General features: G+C 43.4%; 12 protein-coding genes across 12 annotated transcripts; 5 read left to right on the top strand and 7 right to left on the bottom strand.

Moving 5' to 3' along the window:
• Positions 1–39: 39 nt before the first annotated feature.
• V2V93DRAFT_46233 (uncharacterized protein) lies at positions 40–2058 on the top strand. The gene is made up of 4 exons (XM_066912706.1): positions 40–185; positions 248–361; positions 422–566; positions 626–2058. Exons 1-4 carry the CDS (start codon positions 102–104, stop codon positions 1858–1860), a joined length of 1578 nt encoding a protein of 525 aa, XP_066764806.1. The 5' UTR covers positions 40–101; the 3' UTR covers positions 1861–2058.
• On the bottom strand, positions 1908–2646 carry V2V93DRAFT_372804 (uncharacterized protein). Its single transcript, XM_066910823.1, has 4 exons — positions 2588–2646; positions 2301–2504; positions 2172–2243; positions 1908–2119 (listed from the first exon to the last, which is right to left on the bottom strand). Exons 2-4 carry the CDS (start codon positions 2458–2460, stop codon positions 1968–1970), a joined length of 384 nt encoding a protein of 127 aa, XP_066764805.1. The 5' UTR covers positions 2461–2504; positions 2588–2646; the 3' UTR covers positions 1908–1967.
• A 146-nt stretch (positions 2647–2792) lies between these two features.
• V2V93DRAFT_372802 (armadillo-type protein) lies at positions 2793–5937 on the top strand. The gene is made up of 6 exons (XM_066910822.1): positions 2793–2920; positions 2983–3041; positions 3115–3219; positions 3284–3361; positions 3426–5466; positions 5532–5937. The coding sequence occupies exons 1-6, from the start codon at positions 2878–2880 to the stop codon at positions 5813–5815; spliced, it is 2610 nt and encodes an 869-aa protein (XP_066764804.1). The 5' UTR covers positions 2793–2877; the 3' UTR covers positions 5816–5937.
• A 56-nt stretch (positions 5938–5993) lies between these two features.
• On the top strand, positions 5994–7722 carry V2V93DRAFT_46112 (thioredoxin-like protein). Its single transcript, XM_066912704.1, has 3 exons — positions 5994–6177; positions 6269–6854; positions 6907–7722. The coding sequence occupies exons 1-3, from the start codon at positions 6055–6057 to the stop codon at positions 7659–7661; spliced, it is 1464 nt and encodes a 487-aa protein (XP_066764803.1). The 5' UTR covers positions 5994–6054; the 3' UTR covers positions 7662–7722.
• V2V93DRAFT_46012 (uncharacterized protein) lies at positions 7471–8644 on the bottom strand. Its single transcript, XM_066912703.1, has one exon. It carries the CDS (start codon positions 8516–8518, stop codon positions 7784–7786), a length of 735 nt encoding a protein of 244 aa, XP_066764802.1. The 5' UTR covers positions 8519–8644; the 3' UTR covers positions 7471–7783.
• V2V93DRAFT_46468 (CPSF A subunit region-domain-containing protein) lies at positions 8644–12805 on the bottom strand. Its single transcript, XM_066912707.1, has 3 exons — positions 12766–12805; positions 10300–12698; positions 8644–10129 (listed from the first exon to the last, which is right to left on the bottom strand). The coding sequence occupies exons 2-3, from the start codon at positions 12570–12572 to the stop codon at positions 8770–8772; spliced, it is 3633 nt and encodes a 1210-aa protein (XP_066764801.1). The 5' UTR covers positions 12573–12698; positions 12766–12805; the 3' UTR covers positions 8644–8769.
• Positions 12806–12899: 94 nt separating this feature from the next.
• V2V93DRAFT_372796 (uncharacterized protein) lies at positions 12900–15163 on the bottom strand. The gene is made up of 3 exons (XM_066910821.1): positions 14764–15163; positions 14611–14711; positions 12900–14563 (listed from the first exon to the last, which is right to left on the bottom strand). Exons 1-3 carry the CDS (start codon positions 14927–14929, stop codon positions 12956–12958), a joined length of 1875 nt encoding a protein of 624 aa, XP_066764800.1. The 5' UTR covers positions 14930–15163; the 3' UTR covers positions 12900–12955.
• A 273-nt stretch (positions 15164–15436) lies between these two features.
• V2V93DRAFT_381472 (uncharacterized protein) lies at positions 15437–15808 on the bottom strand (the record flags this gene model as incomplete). The annotated part of the gene is made up of 3 exons (XM_066912106.1): positions 15437–15441; positions 15494–15622; positions 15679–15808. The coding sequence occupies 3 exons, from the start codon at positions 15806–15808 to the stop codon at positions 15437–15439; spliced, it is 264 nt and encodes an 87-aa protein (XP_066764799.1).
• A 533-nt stretch (positions 15809–16341) lies between these two features.
• On the top strand, positions 16342–18284 carry V2V93DRAFT_46213 (HIT-like domain-containing protein). Its single transcript, XM_066912705.1, has 4 exons — positions 16342–16798; positions 16854–16946; positions 17000–17351; positions 17415–18284. Exons 1-4 carry the CDS (start codon positions 16673–16675, stop codon positions 17819–17821), a joined length of 978 nt encoding a protein of 325 aa, XP_066764798.1. The 5' UTR covers positions 16342–16672; the 3' UTR covers positions 17822–18284.
• On the bottom strand, positions 17728–19022 carry V2V93DRAFT_372787 (HAD-like domain-containing protein). The gene is made up of 3 exons (XM_066910820.1): positions 18611–19022; positions 18291–18548; positions 17728–18220 (listed from the first exon to the last, which is right to left on the bottom strand). Exons 1-3 carry the CDS (start codon positions 18959–18961, stop codon positions 17912–17914), a joined length of 918 nt encoding a protein of 305 aa, XP_066764797.1. The 5' UTR covers positions 18962–19022; the 3' UTR covers positions 17728–17911.
• Positions 19023–19160: 138 nt separating this feature from the next.
• On the top strand, positions 19161–20757 carry V2V93DRAFT_326090 (WD40-repeat-containing domain protein; the record flags this gene model as incomplete). Its single annotated transcript, XM_066907519.1, has 4 exons — positions 19161–19481; positions 19543–19824; positions 19889–20252; positions 20312–20757. The coding sequence occupies 4 exons, from the start codon at positions 19161–19163 to the stop codon at positions 20755–20757; spliced, it is 1413 nt and encodes a 470-aa protein (XP_066764796.1).
• Positions 20758–21726: 969 nt separating this feature from the next.
• Positions 21727–23084, bottom strand: V2V93DRAFT_45886 (uncharacterized protein). The gene is made up of 3 exons (XM_066912702.1): positions 23012–23084; positions 22267–22775; positions 21727–22209 (listed from the first exon to the last, which is right to left on the bottom strand). The coding sequence occupies exons 2-3, from the start codon at positions 22643–22645 to the stop codon at positions 21839–21841; spliced, it is 750 nt and encodes a 249-aa protein (XP_066764795.1). The 5' UTR covers positions 22646–22775; positions 23012–23084; the 3' UTR covers positions 21727–21838.
• Between the last annotated feature and the right edge of the window lie 110 nt (positions 23085–23194).

The raw sequence follows: 23194 nt of genomic DNA, 5'->3' as shown, positions 1-23194 counted from the left end.
TGCCTACAGAATCGAATAAAGAGTATGTTTCGATTTTGTAGCGTATTCGTGGGTACCTTTATTGATAAAATTCAAATAGTTATCTGAATCCGGCTGTGGATATGTATAATCAAAAGCCGATGGTGAACATCAACAGTCAGCCATTCGTGCCGTCATATAATCCTACGCAGATATCAGTCGAACCTGTATGTCTCTTATATTTTTTTTTGTATTTTGGTGAAATAATATTGCTAACAAAATATATTAGCAACTTGCTCAGAATATGCCTAATCAACGATACGATTACAATTCAATGGCGCAATATGCTACTCCGGCTCCAGATTTGTATTATCAGCAGGCTCAAGCTGCCCACTATCAGCCGGTACGTACTGTTGTTATAGCTACGTTACACAAAATAGTATTCTAACTGCCATTATTTCAGTTGCAATATCATTTGTATGCGCCACTCCCGCCCCATAAGATGAGCTTGCTGCCGTACCAGCGGACGGTGCAGGGATTCTTTCTATCTGATAATATCAGAGAAGAGCTACAGAGAAAAAGCGAGGCGTCGCTTCAAATTTTACCTAGTATGCGGAACAATTCTATTAAATATAATTCCGTTTTCAGTTGATTAACTTTAATTTAGCATCCGGATTACCCGAATCGCTTGATGTTTATTATTCACTTGTGCCATTAGATACAAACGCTGAAAGAAGTAACCGAGTTTTCGGATATCCTAGTTGGATTTACAAAGCTTTTTCTAAGTCAGATGGTAATACGTATGCACTACGTCGACTAGAAGGATTTAAACTCGCAGACGAGAAATCGATTGCGACAGTCCAACAATGGCGACGATTGTCGAATGCAAGTATGGTGACGCTGTTTGAAGCATTTACTACACGCGCTTTTGGCGATAACTCGATCATATTTGTGTACGACTATCATCCGTTGTCGAGCACTTTGTTCGATACACATTTCGGACCTGGTGCAAGGTATCCGGTTGTTCGGAATGCGAATGGACAGATTGGACCTAGTGTGCCTGAGCAGGTGCTGTGGAGCTATTTGGTCCAGCTTTCGTCTGCGTTGAAGACTATTCACGCTGCCAATCTTGCTGCGCGAGTCATGGACCCGTCAAAGATTATATTGACTTCGAAAATGAGAGTCAGGCTTAGTGCCATGGGTATCATGGATGTTGTGGGTGGCAGTGTCAGCAAGGAAGCTATGCAGATGCTCCAGCTTGAAGATCTAGTCAATCTAGGTCGTCTGATTCTCAGTATTGCCTGTAATAATCAAAGTATTATAAGCATGGGAAGTTCGGTATCGTTGCAGTTGATTTCCAAGAATCTAGACTTTACCGGCAAGTTTTACTCGGTTGGGTTGAAGAATGCGTTGGCGTATTTGCTTGCGAGTACTAGCACGCCAGTTTCAGCCGAGAGCGGGATTAATAATGTTGATGATTTTGTGCATATGATTGCGCCGTATTATCAACAGAATTTGAATAGCTCGCTACATTACCAAGATAGTTTGGAGTCTGAATTATCGCGAGAGGTAGAGAATGGGAGATTAGTGCGACTATTATGCAAGTTCAATTTTATTAATGAGCGACCAGAATATGATCATGATCCGGCATGGTCAGAAACTGGAGATCGGTACCTGCTGAAATTGTTTCGGGATTACGTGTTTCATCAGACGGATGAGAATGGGCATCCAGTTGTTGATTTAGGGCATGTGCTTAGGAGTTTGAATAAGCTAGATGCGGGAGTAGATGAGAAGGTTATGCTTGTTTCACGAGATGAGCAGAGCTGTTTGATTGTGTCGTATAAAGAGCTGAAGAGTTGTGTTGATGTTGTCTTTAGGGATTTATGTAGGCCTAATGGTTAAGGCTGTGTGTAATAAAAAAGCAGTAGTTACCAGTAATTGATGTAAGATTGTTTTCTTGTTTTCTGTATTTTGTTTGTAGTTTATGTTGCTTGCTATTATACATGTGATCATATCTCTTCTTCTTGCGCAATGAAGGGATTTGCAATCTCTTCGCTTCCGTCAACGGGAGATATTAAGAGTAATAGTGGACCTCTGACGACTACTAAACCAAGCGGTCGTGTCTGATCTTCCGGCGCAGTGCCATCTTCATTGATGTCGCCTGAGATAAGGCTGTTAGTATTGAAGATGCATATAGATATATGTATACCCACCCCGTAAATGCTCGACAACGTCGTCGAGGACGAGATTCATCAGCTGATCGTATCCTTTCAGGATTCCCGTAACTGCAGACGATTATCAGAGACCTGTATATAGAGATATCCGATAGAAACAATACACACCTTCGCGACCGCCTGAGAACTTGACTCTGATCTCTCTGTCCTGATACCTGGCTAGATCAAGGATAGCTTCCTTCTTCGGCCGATCGTTCTGCTGATGCTGGTTTCTTTGGTTGCGATGGCCTCCTCTTTGGCGGTCATTGCTTTGCTGAAATCCACTCATGGTTTTTGTCTATGGTTGTCGACAGATGCTGGTGAAATATGAATCTGCAGGTAAAAATTTGGTGGTCAGTATTCATAGTGAAGTTTGTATACGACCCTGCAATAAATGATAACGCAGGAATACACACAATTAAAACAACCAATACGGAACCAATTGTATTAAATGAATATTATTCTTATACCAAATTCTCTTCTCTTTATAATATTTAGAGGTGACAACTCGGCAGCACATCCGAGCGAAATTTACAGCGCTAATTGTCACGTAAATCCTCAGTTATGCCAACCACGCGCCTTTGTTTACTACTTTTCTACTTTTTTTACCACGCTTCTCCAACCTACGGCGCCCTTCTCTTAATCTATTTCTCTGTCTTTTTCATCCTCAAACAGATTTTCATCTTTTGCTTATTAACGAGCGGCCATGGATATTGGCAGTATCTTGGAGACGGCTATCCTTAGTCCGGGTGCGTTCTAGTACTGCTTCATTCTACTCCGCTTCGGCTGCTAATTATCTTTCTTCTTGCAGACCAAAAGGCCAGACAGGATGCCGAGGCTCAGCTTGCGCAGATGGCTTCCGAGCACTTTGTATGTATTCCAGTCTATCAAAGACGGAGAAGGTTGGAATCAGCGGCGAGCTAACGAGTATTGTGTGATCTAGGTCGACTACTTGGCCATGCTCACGACTGCTCTCGGCAGCGAGAATCAAAAGACCGAAGTGCGCATGCTGGCTGGAATTGGAATCAAGAACCAGCTGGTTGCAAAGGTAAGTAAAATTCTGATATATCTCTCTTCGTATTGTGTCTGATGCTTACTGTACTTGAATATAGGACGTAGCGACAAAGCTGTCGCAGAATGAGCGGTGGGTGTCACTTGCTGTGCAGGCAAAGGCAGAAATCAAGCGCACAGTACGTACTCTTTTCAATTAAGTTATTTGGAAATTCTATGCTCTATGCTAAATTCAACGTACAGTCTCTACAAGCTCTTCTCTCAGCCGATGATCGGGTCGCCAACGCAGCCGCCCAGCTCGTCGCTGCAATTGCCGACATCGAGCTGCCTCGCGACGAATGGCCCGATCTCATGCTGGTCCTCGTCGAAAACACAAAGGAGAACCAACCTGTTAATGTAAAGCGTGCATCTTTGCTGGCCATTGGATACATCTGCGAGACGGCTGATCCAGGCAATTCCGGCGTTGTTGCGCAGGCAAACGGCATTCTCACTGCCATTGTCCAAGGCGCGCGTGCCGCCGAGCCGTCGGTCGTTGTGCGTCAAACTGCCATCAACGCTCTTGTCAACTCGCTTGACTTTATTCGCGATAACTTTACGCGTGAAGGGGAGAGAAACTATATTATGCAGGTTGTCTGTGAGGCGACGCAAGCAGCTGACGAGAAACTGCAGGCCTCTGCTTTTGGTGCCCTTGCTCGAATCATGAATATGTATTACTCGTACATGCGATTGTATATGGAGCAGGCTCTTTATGGATTGACCGTTGTTGGTATGAAGAGTTCGAGCGAAGATGTATCGTGCATGGCAGTCGAATTTTGGAGTACGGTCTGTGAAGAAGAAATTGAAATCAACCTGCAGAATGGCGAACCTTTTGACGAGGAGAATCCTGCGCCCGCGCGGGAAAACTTTTCGTTTGCCAATTATGCGCTGAACGAGGTCTTACCTACCCTTCTTCAGCTACTGACTCGTCAGGATGAAGATGCTGATGACGATGACTGGAATGTGTCGATGGCTGCGGCTGCATGTCTGCAGTTGTTTGCTGAAGACACTGGATCGGCGGTTGTGAATCCGACGCTGCATTTTGTTGAATCTAATATTCAGCAAAAGGATTGGCGCAATCGTGAGGCGGCTGTCATGGCATTTGGATCTATTCTCGATGGACCCGATCACGAGACGCTGACGCATGTGATTCAACAGGCTTTGGGTCCGATTCTGAGTCTTATGAATGATCCTGTATTGCAGGTTAAGGACACAGTTGCGTGGTGTCTAGGACGCATTGCTGACCTGGCAATTGAAGGTATTGACACTGAAGTTCATTTGCCGGGTGTCATGAGCGCTCTTATTGCTGGACTGCAAGACCATCCAAAGGTCGTAACGAATTGCTGCTGGACGCTGATTAATCTTACTGAGCAGCTTGGTCAGGAAGGGGCATACTCTGCGACTACACCGGTGTCTATGTATTATGAAGCGATGATAAAGACATTGACACAAGCTAGCGACCGGCCAGATAATGAGGCCATGGCGCGGACTAGTGCGTATGAGGCCCTTGGAGTGCTGGTTACGTGCAGTGCAAATGATACTTTACCGCTGGTAAATGACATGAGCTCGATTATTGTGAGTCGGCTTGAGCAGACGCTGGCGATGCAGGCACAGTTGGTGGGCATGGATGACCGGGTTAATTTGGAGGAGCTGCAGATTAGTTTACTGAGCGTACTGACGAATATTATTCGACGAGTATCTCCTAACGATAGAACGAGCTCAGATCGGTTGATGACGCTGCTGATTAGTATGCTGCGGCAAAAACTGCCAAACTCGTTGATTGAAGAGGATATATTTATTGCGATTAGTGCGGTTGCTGGTGCGGTGCAGGAGAACTTTGGTATCTATCTTGCGGTGTTTAATCCGTTTTTGATGACGGCACTCGAGGATGCAGATTCGCCGACGTGCAATACTGCAGTTGGAATTGTGGCGGATCTTGCGGTTGCACTGGGAGCGCAGATTACTCCGTACTGTGACATGTATCTGACCGCATTTCTGACGAATCTGCAGAATGCTAGCGTTCGACGAGACGTCAAGGTCAGTATACTATCATGCTTTGGAGATTTAGCGAGCGCGATTGGAGCAGTGTTCGAGAAGTACTTGGAGATTACGATGCAGGTTCTGGTGCAGGCTTCTAGTTTGCGACGAGGAGCTGATCACTCGTATGAAATTGTTGAATATATACATCAGTTGCAGGAGGCTATTGTTGATGCGTATGCTGGTATTGTGCAGGGAATGCGTGAGAGACGTAAGTTTTCATTTTGAATTGATACTATAAAGTATTCTGACGAGTTTACTGACGAGTATGAATAGCTGAGGTACTGCTTCCCTACATTCAACCAATCTTTGGATTCCTATCTGCTGTTCAGTCGCAACCTACGCTGATGCGAAGCGAGTCTGTTGTGCGGGCTATTGTTGGACTAATTGGCGATGTCGCAGACATATACAAGCATGGCGAGGTCGCTATATACTTTAAAGAAGATTGGATCACAAATCTGCTGCGAAATGCGCGGCAAGAGCAGACTTTTAGCGGTGGTGTTAAGGAGACCGCGAAGTGGGCACGCGAGCAGCAAAAAGCGCAGATTGCAATGTTGTAGTAGTCACGACGAAGATGTCAGAGAAAGCATTTGATATGATTTTTGTGTTAGTTTGTATATCCAGTAAATAGCATCCAAGTATTACCTATAACTAAATAAGTAGCAAAAATACAAAGCTGAAGCATCGATTATCACGTGACTGGCTGTGACGCTACTCGAGCGTCTGGGAACGGAGATAGTCAAGATATCAATTGATCTGGAGTCAGCAGAGGAATAAATAACAGAAATACACGATAAACATGGACGGGCTGGATCCAGCACACGTCGAAGCACTGCAGCAATTTATTACAATTACAAGTTGGCCTGAAAATGATTTTGAAGGAGCAATTGAGATGCTTGCATTGTGCGGGTGGAATGTTGAAGTATGTTATTGCTGTTGTTGCTGTTGTTGCTGTTGTTGCTGTTGTTATATTTACTGTATTTGTCATGGATACTAAACGCATCTTATTATAGCTTGCAATTACTCGATTTTATGACGAAGGACCTCTTCGTCCGAATCCAAACGCGCCACAGCGTGAACCCACTCCTCCACCGGCAATCGCGCCTCGAATCTCGACACCTTTACCGCGAACAGTAGCTCCATACTCGATCCTCGCTCGATTCATTGCTTCTGTTGTCTTCTTTCCCATTTCAGTGGTTTCGAAAGTAGCGCACAGTGCGTATTATTTGTTTACGATGCTGTTTCCGTTCTTGCCGCGGTTGACGGGCGTGTATCCTGCCAATCGCGGCGCCGCCAGAGCAGAACGACGATCTGTCAATCCTCGTGATACGGCTGCTAGATTTATTCGGGACTTTGAAGAAGATGTCGGTGCTATCGATGAGCTGAAGCTTCCGTTCTTTGAAGGAGGGTATACGCAAGCTCTTGATTTGGCAAAGAAAGAGTTGAAGTTTCTTGTGATTCTCTTGCAGAGTGATGAGCATGACGATACTTCGAAATTTAATAAGGAAGTATTATCTACACCGGAAGTTGTCGAGTTTTTGAAGCAAAACGAGATCATTGTCTGGGGCGGCAATGTCCGCGAGTCGGAGGCTTATCAAGGTGAGATTCAAACCATTTTCAAATCATTTTGATTTGTCTAACAGTATCCTAGTATCCAATGCCCTTTCATGCACCAAATATCCATTCCTCGCAGTAATTGCATATACACCCGCATCTACAAGCCACGCCTCTGCAATGACAATACACGCTCGTCTGCAAGGTTTCCTCTCTCCACCCGCGCTCATCGCAAATCTCAACACAGTCATCAACAGACACGGCCCTGTACTTTCGCGTATCCGTGCCGAACGCTCAGAGCAAATTCAAGCGCGAGAAATCCGCGCTCAGCAAGACACGGCTTATGAGGCTTCACTTGCTGCTGACCGTGAGCGTGAGCGACTGCGAGTTGAACAAGAGCGTTTAGAGCAGGATCGACTCGCCGAAATAGAGCGCGCCGAGCGCGAAAGACTTTCTCTCGAAGGCCAAAAGAAGCAATACAAACAATGGAGGGCATCTCAATTAAAAGCTGTACTTCCGGAATACTCACAGTCAGCCGGCTCGATTGCGCGTATAAGTATTCGACTGACGAGTGGAGATCGAGTTGTTACTAAATTCCTTGCCGAATCACAGTCCGTTGAAGATATTTACGCATTTGTAGATTGCTATGACTTATTACAATCTGAAAATCTGGCCCAAGTGGAGAAGCCGGCTGGATATGCGCATGTATACAATTTCAATCTTGTATCGCCTATGCCGAGATTTATTGTACCAGTTGATAAGCAAAAGTTGATCAAAGATGAAAAATCATTGTTTCCTAATGGAAGTTTAATTGTTGAGGAGATTGAGGAGGATGATGAAGAGCAAGAGTGAGACTTGTATGAATAGTTGCAACAGATTATGAAAACATTGATCCGCAGGGAATAAAAATCATCTGAAAAACAAGGCATAAATTGTTCAAACCAGATATTATTTAAGTATTATGCACCGGGTATTTATCGAGAATCTCTAGCCATCATCATCAAAACAACGTCCGTCAAACTCATAGGACAAAATCCTTCCTCTCCAGCTTTATCAATCATATTTTTATTAACAGGTTGACCATAAACTTGACTAACCGCAATATCCTCGCTACGAGGACTTCTTCCCTGCTGGAGATTTGTTTGCAGTATACGACGTTCAGCCGGTGGAATAGAAGATCCACGATAAGAAGACCTACTAAACTCCTTTTTCAAATAATCTTCCAGCAACTCATTTTTCTGTATTATCTCTCTTTTCAATTTTGGTCGCAGTGGTCTCTTCAAAATAATTTCATCCGAGTTATCGGCATCAACGTCAGCGTCATAGTCATTCTTTATTCGTTCACGATGTAATGTTCGATGATTTGTGTGAGCTTTTTCAATTGCAAAAATATCGCGGATAGGTCGTAATTTATTCATCATTCTATCACCAATTTCATTCTTTGAACATAGATCGATTCCCTGTAATTCTTCATACTTGGATTTATCCAGACGAGTGTATCCTCCTCGTCGTCGGTAATACACTTTCCTCTTTTCAGAGTTAACATTGACAATGTTCTCCTTCTCTGTAGAATCTCCAATCTTCTTCGATACTGAATCGGGATACTGTACTGCTGTTCCTTTATCATTGGTATCAGAATTTTTGTGCTTGGTATATTTGATATTTCTTAAGATTTTAAAAGGTATTTTCAACAGTGCCATTTTTCTCATTCATTAATTCGTTGATTCATTTATGTGGCTATAAAAGGTGGAAGGCGATTGCTGTAATTAGCAACAGTGATTCACACAGGTTCAACAAGGAAAATAGTTAATCCATTTTCAATCGGGCCGCCCTTTTCATAACTAACTTTTCTTCTATATGATGTAAACAACGATAACTAACTCATATATTCTATAATACAAAATCCCGTGTATCCTACACACAACATATAATAATGAATTACTATTAAGAAAAAAAAAAATCAAAAAGCAAACCTCGTCCTCATTCCCAACACCTTCCTCTCAACTTCTCGAACAGATCTCTCCAACTCTGCAGCCACGCTTCTTTTCTTCTCCTCTTTCAAAACTAAGTAAAGCTCACATAAATCCCCATCAATTACAGATTTCACCGGCGCAAATGAGCCCCGGTATGCAATATGATCACGTCCAGCTATCGATGGGCCTTCGCCTCTCATTAACGTTTCCAATTGTTGGAAGAACGATAAATCATCGCGCGATGTAAACGGTGCAAGAATTCCAATCGTACCCTGGATACCGGTATATAAAATGACTTCATGGCCACCGGTTACTAGCTGTGTTTTATGTACAGAGGTAGGAATATCCTGAACATAAAAATGGGAAATTAGTTCAAGACGCTCGGGAGCTCCGTCAAGATACGACCGCGCATGCAATAGCCTCGCACCATTATCCTCATCTGCATCCCACGACACTTTCTCTGGTGCACGAACAATCCACACATTTCCAAACTTGTCACCGCCAACGACAGTAGAGTAATCCAACATCGTCGCGCACGTCGTATGCCGTGCCACAAAATCATCAACTATTGGTAAAAACTTGTTGTCCGCATGTCTATAAACAAGATACGTAACAGACTGCTGACTATCTCCAATGATGATCCGATCATGCGCAACTTCTACCGTCACAATATTATTCAGTGCGCGATGCTTATACTCTGATTTCCTCAATAGCTGCTTCATACCCATATCAAATGCGCGTAAGGTATTGCCCGCACCAACAAGTAATCGTCCATTATATTCAGTCATGCATACGGGAATATCGTCAATCTGGGTCGAGTGAATGAATTCTAGTGCACGTCCATCTTCCGAAGCTTTATATACACGCAGAAATCCCGCAGCATAACTCTTGGGGATCAATCCAACACTCTTGGCTGTACCGATAATAACATACACATCCAAGTTCTCGCCATCTGCTTGTTCGTCTTCATCTTCTTCTTCGCGCTGTCGCTTCTGATACTCGCTAAATGAGCACGTCGCGATCGAAAAGGCAGCCTCTTCCTCTTCAAGCTCGATCCGCTCAACAACCTCCAGTGCATTCGGATCAACAATTTCAATACATGAAGCCCATCTACCATTGCTCTTCGCGTATCCAAATTCATCAGGAAGCTCTTCGTAATCTGCTCGAGCTTTATCGGTTGCCATCTCAAGTAGTTTCTGTTTAGAAGACGGAGAAAGTGTATTATTATCAGACTCGGCGACATAGTAAAGAGCATGGTATGGGCTCTGTGCCATGCGACGTGGAGTGTATCGCAGCTGTATGCTATCAGTCTTGACATTGTCTGATAACTTCTCGATCGTGAAAATTCTGTGCTAAAAGTCAGTCGTCGAACTTTCTTGAAATAAACATAAAGCGAGGAAAAAAGCTGTCAGTAGGAACAATTGATACATTCATTTCATCATACATATTTGTATGGTACCTTAAACTCATCATAAAGCTCTCCTCACTCACTTATATTTGTTTCAGGGAACACTCACCGTAGATTACCACCTTCAATACCAACAACGCCTTCAGCGCACTGCTCACTCGAAAATCCACTACCAAATTCAAGGCTCTCATACACGAGCGGCGTAACCATAAATCGAACATCACGCATATAAGCCAGCCACGGTCTCGTCGACAGGGCAAGAACAGTTGGCTGGCCCAGCATATCAACCGAAAATAGCTTAACTGGCTTGGGACCTAAAAATTGAGTCTGGGTATCTGATAAATCCCCAGTTAAATTGTCGAGTACGGCGCGCAAATACACGCCATTTCGCAAGCCAAGATGCAAATACAGCGCAGAAGATGTATCTGACTCTGACGAATCTGGCATGCGCAGAATCTGAAGCGCAGATGGTGGCGCAGTCAGCGCCTGCACACTCAAACTCTCGAGCGTGTTCTCCGGATCAAGCGATAAAACTCGAACAGTACTATCCTCGCATCCTACAGCCAAAAATCCGGACCTTAATTGACCTTCGGGTACGGCAGCCAGAGCGAGAGCAGTCACCGCGGCTCCCATTTGTTGACGATGCTGGTACTCGCTTAGCTGCGACTCGTCGTCGAGCTCAAAATATACAATCTCGGTAGTAGACAGCGCCACTGCAACTTGCCGACTATTCGTTGCCGCCGCAACAATTACTGTATGTAACGGCGCCTCCCATTCTGTTACTTCCTTAGATGAGGAGATATGACGAATACCCTTCGGGTATACTTGGACTAGCGCGTCATCACCAACTTGCTGGACAGCAAGTGTAGGCGACGAAGAAAGAATTCCTGAATCTGTTACTTCCTCAACGGTCTCACCAATTGAAAGCACAAGCGTTGCGTTCGAAAATGAAAGCACAATGAATGCATCAAATTCATCCTGAGACGTCAATTTAGTAGTCCAAACCGCAATAGGTTCTCCAGGAAGTTCCGAAGCAACAATCTCAGCTACTTCCAATCCATGTCTGATAACCCGTAGAGAAGACCTCTCGGCTTGTCCTGTAAGAGCGTAGATCTGCGGGGCATCTTCACCAGCTAAATTCGCAACTTGGCTTGATATAAGCGGGCTGAGGCTATCGAGAATATCAACTAATGCTAGATTTTCCAACACGCGCGGACGAAATCGAGCAACCTGGTAATCTGTGATATTACCCTTGGCGTAATCTCCACTTGAGAATCTAGCCGAATCATCTTCATCGTCTCCCAATTTCTCAAACTGATAAAGTAAATGCGGTCCAGACTCTGCCGCCACAAACAAGAATCCTGATCGGAGAATGTTTAGACTGCTAGCTAGTGGAACTGTATCAAAATATGCAATCGACAACGTATCAACGATTCCACGATCATATTCTAGTGTTACTTTGAAAAGATCACCATCGTCAGACTGTAAAAGGAAGAAAAATGCTCCCTTCATCTTATGCATGACACCGCAAACAATGATCTTCGCACGAGAAGAATCGTCCAATGGAGAACGACGTCTGGGAATAGGAACTCTGAGACTTCGCCCTCTTGAATGACGATACTCAAGTACGTTTTCAGCACAGACAAGCACACCTGACGGTCCATCTGCTCCACCTGGAACAGCAAACAGCATGTGGGCACTGTCTTCGACAGCAGCGGTCCATGCACGAACGACATGGTTGAGACCGAGATCAAGCTCGTAATATGCAAGGGTGCGCGTCGTCTGCCTCTCTTCAATTGCGTCATCATATTCAGTTTCTAGAGCAGCAAAAACAGGATTATCGTATCCGACATCTAGAGCTGTAAGCGCATATACAAGAGTTCTTGGCCGCGCAGCTTCAAGTGGCGACGACAGCGTCACTGGAACAGTCGACGACGCATCTCGTCCAAGCACGTACGCGATCTTACTTTTCTCGACGGCGGCAACCATCACAGCGCGGCCCTTTGGATCAGCAGCAACGTACTCTCCAGCAACGACTCGTCGAATACCAGATCTTCCAAAGGATTCCAGTTGTATCCGAACAAATTGCCGCTGCTCGGGCTTATATTCCAACACAGCAACCCTTCCTGCATCTGAGCTAACAAAGACACAGTCTTTAGCTGCACCAGCAATTCGAATCGCAGCGATTCCACGCACAATGGCAAACAGATCCTCGGAAGCAGTCACCAAGACTTTTCCTGTCGAAGCATCGACTCGTAAAAGCTGGATCCGTGAGCCACTCGCAGTGATGATCTCCTGCTGTCGTTGTCCCGAAAACTGGCCTGTGATTGCAGCAGTAATCGATGAAGGAGGAACGAGAGTCAACGAGTAAAGCGACGTCATTCTTTTCACTAATTTTTACTCTAAACCAAAGCTTTGCAGCTGAGATAAGAGAGGTAGAAGAACAGAATTAGTTGTGAGCTGCAAGCCCAGCGAAATCCTAGCCACACTCTCCAAACAATAAGCGATCAGCAGTCAGAGACTAATTCTTAGTAACAATCCTTTAATTACTCTGTTCACGACTGCTTTCACTCACTCAAATCGCACTACTAGTAGGTTTTTGTCGTTGTTATTGATGCTGGTTCCTGGCAGTTCGAAGCCGAAGAACTTTTGCGTCGTCGTATGGTTGCTCTTAGGGTTAAGGGGTTTGTGTAGGATCTACTGTCGAGCTTTCATTATATACACGAATTACACTGTTACATTGATCATTCAATTCAAAAAACTATCTACATCATCTTATCATTAAAAGCTTCAGCAGTGATAGGCGAGCTCATCGGACTGTAGCCACTCAGTCGATTAACGTCAAACTCCGGAAACAGCTCCGGTCCCAAAGAATTAATAACCTCCGTGACCTCTTTCGCCAACTCTTCTCTTGTAGTTCGCAATTTTGCCAACGACGTCATTTTCTCTGGATTCAAGCATGTCACTAGCGGCCGTAGCGACTTGAATATATCCATTCCGACCTCACCAATTCGTAAGGCAGCATATGTAATTATTGGGAATAACACCAGGAAGAACAAAGTTACCAACCAGACCGGTCTTAACGACGGCACAAGCTCGTATCGCCAGGTAATATACGTCGCCAGCAGGGCGTAAAGCCAGTAGAGTGCCGGAGCAAGGCCCAACGCAACAAGAATTTTCCATGTGGCGATTACATCTCTAGCCTGCACTTTAACAGTCGACGCCCGTAAAGCCTGCTCCGCTTTCGCTTTTGAAATTCTTTTTGTAGCAATAAACACAGGGGCAAATAGTATAACACCAGGCAGCGAGCCCAAAAGTAAAATGGAAAGCTTCAACGATCGATACAGTAACTTGCGCGCGATAGTGAAGAAAGACATTGTGACATATTCTACCTGGTGATCAAGTATACCCAGATGACTTAAATTTCGATTGTAGTTTACTACTGCGTCGCGCAGATGTATGATTCGCGGGTGATCTTTATAGTGAGTATACCCAGCTACTAGCCGTCGGTTCATCTCGATTGTCAGTGAAATCGGGATCTTGCGATGCGCAGGCTTGTAAAGTCTCCGCGCCGCCTGCACCACCATCATTGTGTCATAGTCTGGCGTCGTCACTGTTACTGCAAGAAGTGATCCCTGCACAAGCTCCAACATTTTCGATACAGCATTTCGCCGCATTTCTCCGCCTTCGTGGTACTGTGCAACAAGTTCTCGTGGCACGTCAAGTGGAGCACCAAATTCGATGACAGCGCGGGAACGAAATTTGTGCGGATGAAAATAGTTCATTCCGCATGGCACAATCTTTAGTTCACAGTCCGGATTATTGTCGACGGCACCAAGAGCCATAATTGCAACACCAGCCTTCAGTGGCAATAAATCCGAACGGTCATGCGAGCCTCCTTCGGGAAATATACCAATGCATCCACCGTGATCGAGGTGAGTAAATACCTTTTCATAGACTTCTGATTGATTGATTTTCGGTGCAGCTTTATATACTATTTTATCGCTCACAAGAAGATCAAGAGCTTTGTCTTTGAATGGCTTCTTGAGTTTCAGCTCTTCGTCAGAGACAACCTCGCTAATCTCGGCGGTGCCAGCTGATTTTGCCAGGATAATCAGTCCGCCAACCACGCACTCGGTGGTGAATTTTGTTCCTTGTCCATATAGTGTCACGATATCGTTCTTTTCCTTTATGTAAACTGTTCCAGACCCGGGTTTTGCTAAATCTTGTGCACGCGCGACGGAGATCGTGTTGATTGCGCGAGCAATTGCGCCAATGAATCGCCGCTTCATTGATGCGGCTGCAATGAGAAACGAGACACGTCTGCCGGATTCATTACGGATAAGCTTCATTAGCATAACCGGGTCAATAAACTTCAAGGCTGTTAGTAACGTACAAATATGAGGAAGAAAAAACATACTTGATTGGCATGAGGAGCAGCGACAAAAATGATTGGTCCATGGCGTGGAATGCGGTACGCACCACGAGGTTTGATCTCGCGGAAGAACAAATCAAAAACAACTAGTCAAGTCAGACGACAATCACTTGCAAGAAATATCAACTCAAAACTCACCCGACCAAGACCAAATAATTAGGTCATAAATCCACGCTTGAAAGGTCAGTACCCTATCGATAGACTCGGGCCGTGTGTGTCTCTTCGCACTCTGTTTAACTGTTTCATCTCCAAGCTTTTCATCATGCGCAAGTAGCGATTGGCTCTCCTCGGAACCAGTCGACATTTGTCCGAATAGTTGAATAAAGAAGGGCTGTGTTGAGTACTCTATGCGCTGTCAGCGAGGCACGAGCAAACTCAGTAACAGTTCAACCTCCAACTTGAAGCTCTATAAAGTACAATTATCTAGCAGGAGCTTGTAATTCTGGAACAACAGTCACCTATAAGCCCATAAAAAGGCAAACAAAGACGGACGCTGTCTCCCCGAGCAGCGAATAGAGGAAGAAAGAGTGCTGACAGAAATTGTGAATGCGATTAGACAAAAGAAAGTTCTTAAGCGAATTTGCAAGCAATAAACGGGTTTTGTAGACAAAAAACTACGTTAATACTACTACATCATTATTATGTGGCGAGTAGCAGTTACGGGTTATTAATTGAATTCATTTAATATCATTGTAACTAGTTGTTTCTGTTCTGTATTCTTATACTGTTCTGATTGCTGTGGTCTTACTCTCCAGCAAAATAGAGACTAGAGAGTGTTTGATCGGCTAATTAGCAAAATTGTGTACTGTATTCATTCTAATGATATGTTAGCTGCCATATCTGGAGATTAGTCGGTTCAAATACATACTCCTATCGCCGACTTTATCAGCTAATGGAAATGTGCCGCCACTCTCGACTGTCTTCGAGCCTTGCCATCTGTTGTTTTTGTCGTGTCTCCTGAAGTTACCAAACGACTCTGAGCTTCCGCCAGCGATACCTATGCAGATGATGATTAGTATGTGCAGAGGCATATTCGAAAGAGAAAAAGCATACCGAACCAGTAGCCCATCGCGCCTACGGTGAGTAGGACAGTGCCGCCGAGAATATAGAGGCCAGGGTGACGACGGCCATAGGAGTTGAGCTGGCTTCCAGCTTGAGACATGTGAGCGGTTGCGGGTGACATTGAGTATGATATAGACGATAGTATAGAGGCAGATATGGAGATGAGTGAGATAGAGACGAGATAGTGATGAGATAGTGATGTGGAGTAGCAATGATAAGGGCGCGCCGTCGGATATTTATGCTCCTGAAAGTGATCTGACGTCACCCGATTTGGCGACAAGCGAGAGGAAGAAACCGAGTTCAGAGGCTAAAGACGACGATTGTTCTTTGTTGGTCATCTTTTCTGGGATTACTTCCTTTCGCAGTTCATCACGCTTCTGTCTTCCTAATCTGGTCGCAGGTATTTTCCTTTCTCAATTGATTACTATGTATGCTACTCTATGCTCTACCACTTCATCTATTTTCATATCTCAGCCTGTACAATCCTATTCATCTACATCTCATCTCTGCTCCTCCTCATCATCGTCGATCTTTCACGTGACACCCCGCTGATCGCCTACGTCATTATTCTCGGTTGCCTGCGGCCGTTAGAGCTCGCGTCAGTCTTCTGTCAATGATATCACTATTCTTAGTTTATCTAATCACTCTGTGTATACGTTGGAGACTGTATCCGTTCGCTATATCTGTGGTTGATAGTGTTCAGTTGCTACGGGTGGTGGATTCGAGCACCTTTATCTAAGTTCACAGTTTATCGATAGCTCTTATTGCTTCAAGTACATCGCTTTGCGCCGTCAACTGTCTACTAAATACATTGGGCTCCATTTTATCCACTAGACTATAAATGCCATTGATAATACAAATACTTTCTACCTCCTAAACATTTTGACTGAACTCCAAAGTCACGTGGACGGATATTTTATGATTTTCTCGATCCATTATCTTTCTCTGTTCTATCCACAGCAGTTATAAAATATAATAGTTCTCAATGGCATTACAGCTCCCGTCATCATTTGCAGATACTCTGCGCTCTAAATTCTCTTCTAGTCGTGAATCTGGTGCGCTGGTTTTTACCGAATCTACCGTCAAAAACGTCGTTGATGGTGATATTCTTGTATCTTGTCCTTTGATTCTTGTTGGACATATGCTTTATACTGACTTCCCATTAGTTTGAGATACGAGTAGCTCCTAGTTTGTCCAAGAAATCGACATTGAGAACTGACTCAGACACGAAAAACTCACAGTCTGCATCCAAACAAAAAGTAATTCCCTCTAGACTGCATCTCATCTACATCGATTCTAATAATCTTCCTAGTTCAATCCGTTCCTGAATCCCGACCCTGAACTACTTCTTGCCGAACTTGGCCAGGATTACAAACTTGTTCTCAACAAATTCAGCATCGTTCCTTACCATTTTCTTTGTATAACGAGCCAGTTTAAACCTCAGAACGCTCCTCTATCAGAAGAAGACCTGGCTGCTGCCTGGGCATGTTTGCAAGCTCCTGTCCCCGATGATACAAAGGGTAAACAGTGGTTGGCATTTTACAATTGTGGTGAGCAATCTGGAGCAAGCCAGGCACATCGACATGTGCAATTTATCCCCGTCGACTCAAGCGCAAAGCTACTGCCTGACGTCGCACTGACATATGGCGTCTCTGAAAGTCAAGGTGCGCCTGCGTATTCTTATTCTGATTGTATTATTGTATTATCGTTTGCTAAATTTGTTATAGATGCAATTGGGCAATTCCCAACATTCGACCCTACCGTCCCCTTCACTCACTTTGTACTCCCGGTACCACCCTCGCCGACTCCTGACGACCTCATCATGCGCTTTTCCTCTCTCCTGGCCCGCACCCTCACCGCTCTTCGGGAGCATTCATCTCTGACCTCGCAGATCTCTGGTATCTCTTTTAATTTTGCCATGACGAAGCAGTGGATGTACATGGCGCCACGAAGTCGTGAGACGTACGCACATGATGATCTGGAGCTGAGCGTCAATGCTACGGGTATGGTTGGTATGTTACTAGCAAAGTCAGAGAGCGAGCTTGATATTTTCGAGAAGGTTGGTGTACTTGAGATTTTGAAAACCGTGGGAGTGGAAAAGGTAAAGCAGGATGAAAAGCACCACGATTATTGATTGCATTTGGAAACACTTTACTCTAGACTATATAAAAAAATTTCTTCCAATTGATCTCATATTCATCTATCTATTTATATCATGCAGTGCTCACCTCAAAAGAGCAGTCTGCTCCTCAAGTGTGTAGCCAAGAATATACAATATATCCTGCAACGAAGGCGTATTTAGCCGTGCCGGCGCTTTCTCTTGAACAATAGGCTTTGCATTAAACGCAATTCCATATCCGGCAGTTTTCATCATAACAAGATCATTAGCTCCATCGCCGACCGCTAGAGATTCGTGGAGTTCAATACTTTTTTCTTCGGCTATTTGACGGAGAAGATGAGCTTTACGTTCTGCGTTAACGATGTCGCCAAGGACTTTTCCTGTCAAGGCAGAGCCATCTTCTGAGATTTCAAGCTATTCCTGTGTTAATATATACTCAACTTTGTAAGAAAAATTAAATGAAATGAAAAAAGAAGTGTCTTACGGTATTGGCAAATGCATAGTCTAGATCCAACTGTCCCTTCAGCCAATTCGCAAGCGGTATAAATCCTCCGCTCAAAACCGCAAGTGTATAGCCTTCTCTCTTGAGAATTTTGCACAGTTCTTTTGCGCCTGGTGTGATTTCAATTTTACTTTTTAGCGATTCAAACACGGTAGATGGCACGCCTTCGAGAAGAGATGCCCGTCGACGAAGGGACTCGTTGAAGTCAATCTTCCCATTCATTGCTAGTGACGTTATAGCCTATGTTCAATCGGTCAGAATATTATTATTTTTTTCGTTAAAAACTTAAAAGAATAGCATACGGAAACCTGGTCTTCAACGTCAGCGTACGCAGCAATCATATCAATAACCTCTTGTCGAATCAATGTCGAATCCATATCAAACACCACCAGCCGTTTTCCCTTCCGATACTTATTATCAGGTTGTAGGCAAATATCCACATGATTCTCCAGGCATATCGGATTAGCAGCAGCTTTCAACTCGCTGAATTCGAGTGTAGGTGGAAGAGTAATCGTATAATCTTCGGCGCGGTCTGAGAGTGCTCTTGTGCTTGTAATTGTAATGCTTAGTGACTTTGCGAGCGCGAGCCATGATTCCTTTTGAGCTGCCGAAAGTGCGGTTTCAGACAGAAGAGTACAAACATATCGAGCCATTGTAATCAAAATAGCTTATTGGACACAAATGTTGAATCGCTAGAGAATTGAATAAAAAAGCGCCGAATAAAAAAGATTACAGAACTGACAAAAAAAACCTGAGCCGCACCTATAATAGTTTTCAGGCGATGACTTTAAAAAAAATCCAAATAAAATCTTTATTCTGTTAACCAATACCCCCAGCACAATGGAAAACTCCATGACAGACGAGTATTTAATATACGGAACCGCATCAACTGGTCCAAAGGACGACGGCAATATAGTGACCACGACCTTAAACGCCGGAGGAAATCTGAGAACATTTAAACAAGCTGCTTCCCAAGTTAATAAAATTGCGGTTCTTGATTCAGGAATATTCACCGCTCATGAAAAGAAACCTATAATTTACGTGTACTCTTATGCAAAGGAAGGGCCTGTACAGAAACTGTTTGTACCGGAAAAATTATCATGTATATCGGCTTCACATTCGGGGACATATTTAGCAGCCGGTACACCTGGTGGAAAATTGATTCTTTGGGATGTACGTTTCTCTAATTTTTTTTCAATATTGAGTATATAGCGCTAAACATTGACATTCACAGTTGACTTCGGGAGTATGTTTGTTATATAAAGACGTTCATTACGGCGAAATCACAACGATAGCCTTTACGCACGACGATGGCATGCTCTTTACTGGCGGCAACGACAGCAGAATCTTTGGATGGCGATTAATTGATCTTGTTCGCGCACAGTCACGATCCGATGATTTGCAGCCTGCGTGTACAGCTAATCAACATAAGTTGGCTGTTACGGGACTTGTGTGTGGACTTGGTAACTGTAACGAAGCTAGAGTGTATAGTGTTGCTGCTGATGGAACTTGCATGGTCAGTATTCTACAAAAAATCCAAAAAGAAAAAATATGCTGATACGGTACTAACTATTTTACAGGTATGGAAAGCATCCGACTTACGACTATATTCGACTTATGTACTCAGCGGTCCGGCAAGCAGCATCTCTCTTGACCCCGCTGAACGCGCCATCTATCTAGGCACAGATACAGGCGACATCCTTCACGTCGATCTCTACCACTCAACCAACAGTGGTTCGGGGCTAGAGTATACCGGTGGATTGCAACGAGTGGTTGACGCTGGATCGGCCGATTTCCCCCAGTTCATTGGACACTCCGGCAAAGTTCTTAGTCTTGATGTGTCGTTTGATGGGACATTGCTGGTGTCGGGTGGTGAGGACGGTTTGACACTGGTTTGGGATATCGCTTCTCATCAAATGATGAAAAAAATCGGCCCTGCGAGGAGTACGGTGTTTTCTATTCTTTATTTGATTGTGTTGTAGCTATACTAACCATTATCGCAGCTCCTGTGCATTACGTTAAAATCCAACAAAAGCTTCCGGCAACAAAATTCTTTCAATTAGATTCATTGAAATTCAATTTCGACCAATCGTTTGAACGTCAACACAACTCATGGTCGCAGCTCAAGCCATCTACTTTCACAAATTTTTCAATCAGTCAAATTATCAGCTCGCGATTTGGTGAACGAGAATATATTCCTACATCTGCGGATTTTATCATCCCATCTGATTTTTCGGGACCGCTGAGACATTCAGCAAATACTCGAAAGCCAACACGAAAATCAATCCCTTCAACATCCAACATTTCACAGCAGCAGCAGCAACAACAGCAGCAACAGCAACAGGAAGCTAGCATTAAAGAAATTGAAGAATTGAAAGCACAACTCGACAAAATGACTGGCGCATACAACCAGCTATGGGCAAAATATTCAAAGCCTGACAGTAAATAAACCGATCATACATTCGTCATGATAATTAATTATTAAGTTACTTGTGTCTTAAATTTTGGTTAGATAGATGGATTTTGTAAGATACAAGGAGTCTGGGGAAGCTGAGGAAACAATTTTATGAATGTTTTAATGCATTTTCATTCTCACTCGAACGTCCATGATATACATTGGTGACCTATCACTTTCAACGACCTCGTTACAAATTTATTTTCATTGCCATGAGATATATTCCCGCTGCTAAAAGAATTCTTTTTTTTTTTATCTTAAAAGGGACTATAGCCCAGAAATGAACTCAAATGGACCTAAGAGAGACCGAGACCTAAGATAGCTCATAGATATTAGAGCTACGATCGCCAAATTTTGTGCAAAATTTTGTACACTTTAATCATAAGTATGAATGCTAACACTGAAGTAATGACTTTTTGTTGAGTAATTGCCATAAGCTGGCTTTCAATTTCGTGAAGTTCGATTGCATGACTGATATAAGTAATATTAATATAAATGAATACTAATCAATATATGTCTATATACATCTAATGCATTAAAATCAAAGGACAGAGAGCAGCGTGTTGGCAAGGACGGTGGTAAAGGAAGGCAGCGAAGTTGTTGAACCTAACTCCTTAAGATGGCAAACAGAGGTCTATGTATGTCTTCAGAAATTTTTTGTCTCAAGGAAGAATGCCTGGCTAGCTCAATTGGCAGAGCGTGAGACTCTTAAGTAATTCTTAGAAGTCATCTCAAGGTTGGGGGTTCGAGACCCCCGTTAGGCTGTTTTTTTATTTTTTTTTTTTATTTTCTCTTATAAATATCTTTTTTAAATCTACAACTATCGTTCGGTTTAAATTTAAATTTACATAAATGTTTTATCTATGAGTGAGGCTATGCTAAGAGCGCGAGGTGCTCTGCTTAATTTTTGAGTACAAGGCGCATAACTATTTTGCACTGTTAACTCCTTTCAAAATATTAGACAATTTTTTTAATTTCAAATTCACAGCAACAAAAAAAGCCAGGTTTAGCAGCGAGGAAATAATTCAGAGCAAACGGAATTAAGATAAACAGAAAGTGAGATAAAATAAAAGGTTTATACAAGTTCCACGTAATCTTGAAGAAAGTCAGTTAAATTGACTAAACCGGCGATAAATTCATCACGTTTAACTTTCAAGGTAGTATTTGGTGAAGGGAGTTCAGTGATCGGCCGGCTTTGCGGTTTGGTACTTTGCCGATGAGATCCAGTATTTGTGTTTTCAGTAATAAGATGAGTTCGTTCGGTGCGTATATTCTCCATATTTTTGAAAAACTCGTCAGCGTTAAAGGATATTGTAGTGCCGATTGATGATGACGACGTGTCAAAGATTGAATACGGTTGCCCTGAATCAAGGAATTGAGGAGCTGTAAATCTATCGGTAGAAAGTGATGTCCCGTTATCGGATTCAGTCACATGGGTAGTCGACACTAATTTAGAAAAAATGCGTTAGTAAATCACAAATGAATTGCAGTATAGATTTCAACCTTTAGAAGCTTGAGTGCTCGGATTACGTATCTGAGACTCACTCATCTTCCAATTACCCGTAAAAGAGAACTCATCCAATGATTCAAAACTAATCTCAGAGATGTCATTCATATCAGCTTTCCTTTTCCCAGAGATGAACTTCAATTCCTGGAGTGATTGTTGTCTTTTGTTCCGCCTCATTGTATCGGATTTATCGAGATTGTCATATGACTTGGACTTAGCTTGACGAATAGATGTTGCGGGTACTTCATAAGTACCATCCCATTCAGCACTCTTCACTGACAACTCGTCAGGAACAGTCTCTCTTCTTTTCATCAGTCTAGAGTCAGGATTCTCAATCTCAGAACCTGCTCTCTTGTGAGAAATAGAATCTCGCATAGCAACTCGAGTAACTTGTGGAGAAATCGGTTGACTCAGTTCTCGAAGGTCGTCACTAGTAAGGCTGAAATCGCTATATTCGTCTTCCTTCTTTACTTTTGAAGTTTCTTCAGAACGCAGTGTCTTAGTTCTATAACTCGCCAAATTAGCTTGAATAATATCAATCTAGTCAGAATGTAATAATCAGAGTAAACCTTAGGCTGTCCAGCATATTTGTAAAATCAAAATCCCCAGAAGAAAGTGAGCTATCCAAACATCCTTCTACCCCGTCATCAGACAATATGATAGGTAGTTCACCAGTTGATTCATCGCTTCTCTTGCTGAACGACAGCATCGAAGGATCATCTATTCGGGCTTGATACGTACGTTTTAGAGCACTTTCAGATTTTGACAATTTAGCCGCCTTACGTCGAGAAAGCTGCTTGAGAAAGACTATACTGTCTGGAGTGAGGGACAGAGAAAGATCGCTAATAGCTTCCGTGCCGACTTGTGAATTGTTAGCAGTCATTGAGCAGTAATGAGCGGTGATAGATTGTGCCCACCTAATTC

Source organism: Kockiozyma suomiensis, assembly GCF_038497685.1.
Source record: "Kockiozyma suomiensis strain NRRL Y-17356 unplaced genomic scaffold V2V93scaffold_10, whole genome shotgun sequence".
In the NCBI taxonomy this organism is placed as follows: Eukaryota; Fungi; Ascomycota; class Lipomycetes; order Lipomycetales; family Lipomycetaceae; genus Kockiozyma; species Kockiozyma suomiensis.
This window is presented reverse-complemented; position numbering and strand designations above follow the sequence as displayed.